General features: G+C 35.0%; 2 protein-coding genes across 2 annotated transcripts in view; one reads left to right on the forward strand and one right to left on the reverse strand.

Annotated features, from left to right (window-relative positions):
• stk31 (serine/threonine kinase 31) overlaps positions 1-9,139 on the forward strand; it is a gene marked incomplete at both ends in the record, with an annotated part of 33,218 nt that extends 24,079 nt beyond the window's left edge. Inside the window, 3 exons of the mRNA XM_079838087.1 lie at positions 1,255-1,415; positions 8,150-8,266; positions 9,115-9,139. Coding sequence (XP_079694213.1) covers positions 1,255-1,415; positions 8,150-8,266; positions 9,115-9,139 — 303 coding nt within the window. The remainder of the gene's footprint in view (positions 1-1,254; positions 1,416-8,149; positions 8,267-9,114) is intronic.
• gtf3c6 (general transcription factor IIIC, polypeptide 6, alpha) overlaps positions 1-9,927 on the reverse strand; it is a 1,355,101-nt gene that overhangs the window by 412,132 nt on the left and 933,042 nt on the right. The window lies entirely within an intron of this gene.

The following is a 9,927-nucleotide window of genomic DNA, read 5'->3' on the forward strand; positions in this document are numbered from 1 at the left end:
AGGATGGGCTACTGTCAGCGTGCTAGGCGTGCTAGCTAGTTCACATCTGCATCTAGCAAGTGCCCTCAGTTCGTCAGACCACTTGAGATCACAGGGAGCTGCGGTGTCAGTCAAACCCACAATAAATACTCATTCTGGAGCAGGACGGTGAGTAAAATAAATTTTTTGTTTAGTTTTAATCATATATAAGTCGTCAGTGTTAATGTCGTCAAATAATGTCGTTAAATAATCGTCAGTGCCTTACTCAAAAGTAAGATACACCGGGATTGTCGCGACAAGATTAGATATAACTTACTAGCTATTAGGTTTTAGTCAAAATAAGTGTACAAGCAGGGGTTTGTTTCAAACACCTAGTTCAAACCCTCTTAAATAATTATTTCTAATATTAAAATTTTATTCGGCACTATTCAAAATATCAATTTCATCATATGTTGCTGTTGTTGTTGTAGGTAAACACAAGAACACACTGGGAAAACTAGGCCTATATAATAGACATTGTTTAACTACTCAACCCGGCCTAAAAATTATCTGTTTGGATTTAAATAGGCAAATGTTTAAGAGTCTGTGATTGGATCATTAATGCAGTGATTATTGATGTTTTCTAGCCTGTTATATGTTCATGGCAACAGTTCTGCTGTTTTAACCTTAATAAAGGAGTGTGCCGCTTTTCATTTCTTAAAAAACCATGTAGGAAGACACATCAATACCATATTCCAGGATGAAAATGTCAAGATTCATCAGGCTCAATTTGTGAATGAATGGTTGGGAGGGAGCATGAATGATCATTTTCATTAAAATCACTGAAAGTCTTTCTGTGTGCTGGACTCTTGCATTGGCTTTTTTTTTTCTCAGCCAGACAGTATATATTATGAAAGTAGATTCTTACACAAAGGTAAAGTTCTTATCAAGGGTAGACCTGTTGAGTTCACTTGTTTTATGCATAGTTTTGTACATTATAAAATTATTATTATTATTATTTTTACAATATAAGGAGCAAAAATGGAAAAACAAATTTTATAATTATTCATTAATTATATATTTACATAAAAATTATATATATATATATATATATATAATATATATGATTATATATTATTATTTATTTATGTGAAAAAACAAAACAAGCCCCGGACTCTTTTTTTTTCAAAATTTTTTTTTCAAATGTAGGCTAAGTTTATATTGAATCGTGTGATCCTCAGATTATGTATCACAGAGTCAGCTTTTCTTGTCTTTTCTTTTTTTGCTGTTTTCTAGATGCACTCTCATCAGTTCATGTTCATGATCGTTGCTGTGATGTGGATAGGGATAGCCACAGATGCATATCCATTCACACCAGACACAGTCATTCCTGGAGAGGACATGACAAGATACCATACTGCCCTGCGGCACTATATCAAGCTCATCACACAACAAAGGTAAGACACAACAAAATTGTAAATTAATCAGTAAAAGACAGAAAGCAGGACAATAGCAAGTCCTAAAGTACAAGGCCGGCCCTGACCAATTTGCTGCCCTAGGCAAGATTTTCCTTGGTGCCCCTTGTGTCAATGTTTAGCACTACATGTTATCAGTCTTTGGAAACAACGAGCAACTATGAGCATTCATGTTTTCACCAGGAATTAAACAGAAATGTAGATATTTAATGTGAATTTTACATAAAATGTTGCTATTTTAATTAAACCTGTATATAATTATCATTACTAATTTGGGCAAATACATTTTAAAATTGATATACACCCCCTTAAAACTCCCTTAAAACTTACAACTGCAGAGTTAAAACATTAGAAAAGTTTAAAAAAAAGTGTTAAAAAAGTTTTTTATTTTGTATAAAATCACACTGGCTGTGGCCACTGGAGAACCCAGAACAGCTGCTTGCATAAAGTTTAAGGTAAAAATAACTGGAATTAATTAGCAAACATTAGTATTTTACTACTATGCAATTAAATAAACTGTTCATTAATTTGTTTAATGTCATCACTTTACTTCTGTCTTTACTGCAAAAAATGCTCTTCTAATTTAAACAAGAATCTTTTTCTTGTTTCCAGTCCAAATATCTAAAAAATCTTAAATCAAGGTGCATTTACTAGATAAGGTGCTCGAGCCCCTGCCCTTTTTCAAAATGAATCAAAAGTGCCCCTCTCAGACAGATATCAATGATAATATTGTGGTTAATAAAACTAAATAAATGTGATTATTATAACATGACAATGTATACAATAGTAACGAACGGCTCAAAAGTCGGACAATTTCTGTTGAGGCGTTGCCATAACGCGTTGCTATGGGTCGCGTGCGTTTTGATTGACTGCTGAGTTTCCCCTGTTCGGAAACGGCTCTCGAGCCAAATATGGTCCTTTCAGAGAGTGTGTGGCCTTACGGGAAAAAAGTAAACCAATATTTTTTTTATATCGATAATCAGAGCTAATGTGTTGATTTAATTACAAAGCTATATATTAGCTATATTTAAAGTATTACACAATTCACCAATGCCCGTTTGTCATGTATATACACCAACCAATCGTGATCTGGCAAAGCAAGTTCAAATTCCATTGGGCGATGTGAAGCGGTAATTTTCTGTTCTTATTCATAAATCGGTTGAAAATTACATGGACAGACGAACTAACGTTTGTGGAACAATTTCCTGCGGTTTGGCTCATTTTATAAATTGCATCACTGACAAAATGGATTTTAACAAACAACAAACAAATCCCTGCACAAAACCACAGCAGCAAAAGTCGCATTAATGGTAAGTAGTGTTAAATTCACTTTTATGTATATTGATACACCGTTTACTATTACTATTTTATTTATGAAACTATCAAAGTTAAGAAAACCCAAGTGACTGGCGAAATGGTTACATTTCATTTTCAAAGCCTACATTTATTTGATAAAAAACAGCAATATTGCGAAATATATTAAAATAATGGTTTTCTATTTTAAAATAATTTAAAATATAATTTATTCCTGTGATCACAGCTGTATTTTCAGCATCATTAGGCCTACTCCACTCTTCAGTGTCACATGATCATTCAGAAATCATTCTAATATGAGGATTTAATGTCAATGATGGAAACTGATACTCTTTTCAAGATTCTTTGATTAATAAAAAGTTAAAAAGAACACAATGTAATAATTCTTCACAATATTAGGCTACTGTTTTTTCTGTATTTTTGATTAAATAAATGCAGGCTATATATACACACATGTATGTATATATATATATATATATATATATATATATATATATATATATATATATATATATATATATATATATATATATATATATATATATATATATATATATATATATATATATATATATATATATATATATATATATATATATATATAGGCTATATATTTACATATTGCCCCTTTTTTACATTTGAGCCCCTGCCCCTGACGAACTCTCTGCACGGCCCTGAAGAGCAGTGTTTCCGTTATCTTTCCTGCATCAGAGGGCTTCTGTCTTTTTTGACACTACAATTCGGCCATCCGTCATAAATAATCAGGCAACTTACACTGTGTCAACACCTGGCGCGAGTGGCCAAGCACCCTAAAAAATGAAAGCAATCCTGTCTGCGTTGGATGCGGCGAGAGGCGATGCGACACAACAAATTCCTCTAACGATAAACTGATCGCGCGTTGTATTTCCGACGCACTTCAAGTAGATCGGTGGGGGGAGATTGATGAGGGGGACCGGGAAGAGGCGGGGGTATCATTAATACATTTTGGCGCCCCTATGGATGAGTGGCGCCCCTAGCATTTGCCTATTCCGCCTGTGCCACGGGCCGGCCCTGCTAAAGTATTTAGCAAAGTGCAAGCAAGTTGAAATTGAGTTTACAAAAAAATTTGCATTTATTTTTACAGTATATTTCCATAATTTTACTAATAATAAGACACGTTACATAAGTTACATTTTCTCTTATTTTGGGGAATTTTGTAAAAAAAAAAATTATTTCCTCAGATGCTTTTGTAGCTCTAATTTATGGAAGATTGTTTCTGCCACGGATTTAAAAAATGTGGTTGCAACTTTTTGGGCCCTATCATACCCCCTGCGCAATGCGGCGCCAGGCGTGACGCGAGTGTTTTTTGCCAGTTTCAGCCCCACGCAGTTATCATTTTCACGTCCAGCGCCACGTTGTTTAAATAGCAAATGCACTCACGCCCCTCTTTTCGCCCATGGCCATGCTGGTCTGAAAACGAGCCGTGTTCAGGCACATTGTTGGCATGTTGCTATTTTGAGGCAACTGAAATCCACTGCCATTGGCGCAATATTATTTTTGTTATTTGAAGGGCGTGTTACTAATATGCGCGTAGGCGGGTGCACAACATGCATACACTCTGCTTATTACACTCACAGGGACACGCAGCAGCACACAAACATTTTTAAATATTAAAAATAAAAGGATTCCTCTCTGGAGAAGTGTTCAGTCTTTCCGCTCGCAAATTCCATCTTGTAAATAGCGAATCTGCAATGGTGCAAGCACAACTGGTTTTTAAAGGGAATGGGAGATGAGACTCTGATTGGTTTATTGCACGTTACGCCCAAAACACACCCATGACTCATTAAGAGACTATAGGAACTGCCGTTTCAGCATAAAAACGTTCCAGCGTTACTCGTCGTAATTATATTTTTACTAGTAACAATTCAATTAAAGAGCTCTACAATTCAATTATTACTAGTAACAATTACAATTAGAGAGCTCTATAATTCAATTTTTACTAGTAACAATTATGATTAGAGAGCTCTCTAATTGAATTATAGAGCTCTGCTATTGTATTCTTACTAGTAACAACTGAATTGTAGAGCTCTATAATTCAGTTTTTACTAGTAACAATTCCAATTAGAGAGCTCTACAATTCATTTATTACTAGTAAGAATTCAATTGCAGAGCTCTCTAATTCAATTACAGAGCTCTGCAATTGAATTAGAGAGCTCTCTAAATCAGTTCTTACTAGTACAAATGACAATTAGAGAGCTCTTTAATGTAATTCTTACTAGTAAGAATTGAATTAGAGAGCTCTCTAAATCAATTACAGAGCTCTCTAATTGAATAGTTACTAGTAAGAATTACAATTAGAGAGCTCTCTAATCAAATTATTACTAGTAAGAATTCAATTGCAGAGCTCTCTAATTCAATTACAGAGCTCTGCAATTATACATATCTTTAATTTGTTTTTTTTACTAGTAAAAATTCAATTAGAGAGCTCTGCAATTGCATTTTTACTAGTAAGAATAGATTTAGAGAGCTCTACAATTGCAGAGGTGTCAAAAGTATTTGCATTCATTACTCAGGTAGAAGTATAGATACTAGGGTTTAAAAAGACTTCTGTAGAAGTTGAAGTATCAACTCAAGCTTTTTACTCAAGTAAAAGTGTAAAAGTACTGGTTTCAAAACTACTTAAAGTATAAAAGTAAAAGTAATGTAAGGGGGAAAAATGCCATTAAAGGGGTAGTTCAAATTCAGAGGCATGTTATCAATAACCATTATTTGAATGTGTGATCAGTGTTGCCAGATTGGGTCGACGATTTCCAGCCCAAAAACTCCAAATGTACATTTAAATTAAAAAAAAAAATGGTTATTGATAACATGCTTCTGAATTTTGACTTGTTGCACCTTTACAATACTTATAGGCAACTAGTCACTCCAAGAAAAAAAAACATAACTTTAACTGCCAAAATAATGATATATTATTTTATTGCCATACCAATCAAGGTTTATAGGTAAGTTACCATTTTATCTCCTTAAAACATAACATTGATGATAAAAAAAAATCTATTTCCCAGTAAAACGGATCAAATATGACTATATGTCCAGGTAGAAACTGTCAAAATAGAAATCCCTCAGAAAAACACATGCATCATTTTCATTGTCAACAGTAAGAAGCCAATTTATGTGCAAAAAGTGCCCAATATAGAGATTGGAAAAAGCAATGTAATTAACAGGCATTTCACACGTTAATGCACACACCACTGCCAAAATGCGTAATTAATTGATACTGTACAATAATCCGCCAACAAAAAATAATAACAATGCGCTTACCTTTGTGTTGCACTTTGCTTTGACAAAACTACAGTATGTCTTTCGTGAAGTACATGGCACACGCACTTAGCACAGTCAAAACGGATTAATCGTTGATTTAAACCTCTTTCAGCAGCTGTCGGGGTTGCTAGTTGCAGATGTCCTAAGTATGTATATGACGATGGACAGGAGTCACGGTTATATTTATAAAGAGTCTTTGAGTCACAGGTGTAATTCACGTTTGAGAGTTGAGTCACTCTCCCACTCTTTATTGTAGATTCAACTTACTGTATATTTATGCCACTGACATAGCGATCACTGGAATATACAGCTACGAATCATTGCGCTAAAAACCCGGCTAAAGTCATGAATGAGCACGTCTGCCTGCTGATCGCTGATTGGCTGAAAGTGCGTGCTCGTCGGCGAGAACCCGCCCTATCTGGCAACATGATGTGTGATTTGTGCAGGTGCAGGCGTGATTGATCGCGTACAACCAATAGGGTGTCGGAATGGTTTGTGTTTATCCTTCTCATCCAACCACAATCAAATTCATTCTATCCGGATGGCACGATTTATCTGGATAGTTTTTTTTTTTTTTTGACAAGTCGGAATGAAAACATGCCGAAATGGAATAGGAGTAACGAGGCTATTATTAAAATGTAAGGAGTAGAAAGTACAGATAATTGCTTGAAAATGTAAGGAGTAGAAGTAAAAAGTAGGCTGAAAAATAATTACTCCAGTAAAGTATAGATACCCAAAATTTCTACTTAAGTAAGGTAACGAAGTATTTGTACTTCGTTACTTGACACCTCTGTACAATTGTAATTGTTACTAGTAATAATTTGATTAGAGAGCTCTCTAATTCAATTCTTACTAGTAAAAATGCAATTGCAGAGCTCTCTAATTGTAATTGTTACTAGTAAGAATTGAATTGTAGAGCTCTCTAATTAAAAATGAATGGAAGTCAATGGAGACATACTACTAGTAACAATTCATTTGTAGAGCTCTCTAATTAGAATTGTTACTAGTAAGAATTGAATTAGAGAGCTCTGTATTGGAATTGTTACTAGTAAGAACTGAATTAGAGAGCTCTCTAATCATAATTGTTACTAGTAATAATTGAATTATAGAGCTCTCTAATTGTAATTGTTACTAGTAATAATTGAATTGTAGAGCTCTTTAATTGAATTGTTACTAGTAAAAATATAATTACGACGAGTAACGCTGGAACGTTTTTATGCTGAAACGGCCTTCCATATTGGAACAACTCTTTTAGACCGTGCGGCAACCATTTTTCCCATCGTTAGACCTAGCAGAAGTGGATTCGGACGTGCCCTAAGTGCACTTGCACCGTGCGCTTTAGACCATGCGCTTAGATCGTATTATCTCACAATTCTGACGTTTTTTTTCTTGCAATTGGGAATTGATATCACACAATTCTGACTTTATAACTCACAATTGTGAGTTTATATCTCACCATTATGAGAAAAAAAAGTCAGAATTGCGAGTTATAAACTCAGAATTGCTAGAAATAAAGATTGTGATAAAGAGATATAAACTCATAAATAAAAAAGGTAATTGCGAGTTTTCATCCTACAAATCTAACTTTCTAAATCTAACTAAAGTTTATAGGTGTCTTCAGGCCATGTTGGAATTACCGTATGAGGTTTCGAGTTGTAAAAAGTTTTCACGATCTCGTAGAACTCGTAATTATACCTTGTACATTTTTTGGGGAGTTCTGACTTGTACCACCTGACCGCTGCAGATACATTTTGGTGTTGATAGTGTTGACATAGAAACACATAATTCCGAGTCCAAGGACGTGAACAGCTCTGAGTCGAACGTCACAGGTTATCATTTTGAAATTACAGTAATTATGACATGGCGTGAACGCGGCATATATATCACAAGGAAAAAAAGGTTAGAATTGTGAGATTTATGCTGCGTTCACACCATGTCATGAATACTGTAATAACGAGATGAAAACCAAGCTTTATAACTCTCAATTCTGATTTTTTTTTCTTTTTCTGAGAATTGTGAGATATAAACTTGCAATTAAGATAAGAAGTCGCAATTCCGTGGTGGAAACTAGCTTCCATACTTGTTGTCCTAACCTCTCTCAGGTATGGGAAAAGAAACAGTCCTGAACCCGTGTTCCTGAGTCTGCTGTTGAGAGAGACACCAGGAAGCATCCCTAAGTCCACATATGAGGAAGCAAGCACTGAACATGACAGCATCAGGTTAGAACACTGCACACTTTTTAGTTGTGTCATACATTAAAGGGTAACTTCAGCGATAAGCATTAGGCTTTGTAGCAGTAGAAACCCGGTAGTATATTTGAATTATGGTACTCCCCCCCCCCCCCCCCCCCCCTCATATCCCCCTGAGACAAGAGAATTATACATTTTATTTCTGGAAAAAAATCCTCCGATGATGCAAATATCGTCATTTTGCGTCATCGGAGGATTTTTGGCCAGAGGCTAGAGACTACAGGAGCTAGTTCCGCATGTTTTCAACCCACCCACAGGGGAGGGATCTCACTCACAGAATGTAAATGCGCACGCCCGCTGCCGCTCGGCTCGGGCATTCATAACGGAGCGGTGCGGAGCAAAGTGAGTGTTTCAACTTTTCAATGAATTCCTATGAAAGTTAAGCTTCCATATGCGATCTGATAACGCACCAGACTGGACATGCGTCATGAATGATTGCCGCGCTTACCTCAGCTGTGCTCTTCGCTCGTGAGGAATGAAATCTGACTCCTGCTGCGTCTGAGCCATGACGTTCGTTCGGCTCACTCACACTTTATTGAAAAGACACATTCAGTTTTTAATTGTAGTGTCTATACTCTAACTGAACAAAATTATTTTATTACTATGAATATCAAAACAACGGTGGGGGTGGTGTCATGGTGGGCAAGTGATAACCAATAGCCGTGGCTTTGGGAGTGGCCTCGTAGGGCAGCGAAGCAAAGGCATTCTGGGAGTTGTTGTCTTTCATCCACATGAGACAAAAATACATTTTCTATCTTTTCTCAGTCTCTTGTTATACAAAGTTACAAAGATTTTGCTTTTTGATCGTGTCTTTTCAGATTCAAGGAAATGCCAGTTTGGTGATGGGAGATGTCTGCAGTGACCAGAGAGTGGCAGTGTGCAGCTGTGCTCCGATACTGCGTTCATTATGTTCTGTACTATTCAGGTCATTATACAGTGTTTGTGAATTAAATGCATTGCAGAAATGAATATTAATATTTGTATCTTTATAAAATCACAGACACATTACTAACTTTATAATAGACTGAAAACATTTATAATGCATGAATAGTCTTTCGTTTTGGGTCAACAGGTACTTTTGTGTGTGTGTGTGTGTGTGTGTGTGTGTGTGTGCCTTTTTGGTGCTAAATTTTATAAGGGTTCACAAAGACCCATGCTTTGAAAGTGTTATATAGGACCTTAATGGTGTTATAAGTAACCTTTTTAATAATAGTTTATTTTCATTAATATTAGTATCTTCATATTATTAATATTAGTACATTTTATATATATATATATATATATATATATATATATATATATATATATATATATATATATATATATATATATATATATATATATATATATATATATATATATTAATGTTTTTTTTTAGTCCTGTATATGTCTTGTTGCCTCTATTTGGCATTAAAAACAGCATGTTATGTAAATTGGTTACTTTTATTTTTTATTGACATCGCAATTTGTAGCAAAAATGACTGTTCTAACTCCAGTAATTAGCTGAATACATTAATAAATAAAAATTGACATTGAACATGATATAGATGAAGTAGACCAGGTTCCAGTGAAATATCTTCACAATCCTCTATGATGTCTTTACGTCCTTAATCATGTGTGTATTCCGAGTG

The sequence above is a fragment of the Gobio gobio genome (assembly GCF_949357685.1).
Source record: "Gobio gobio genome assembly, chromosome: 15".
NCBI lineage: Eukaryota > Metazoa > Chordata > Actinopteri > Cypriniformes > Gobionidae > Gobio > Gobio gobio.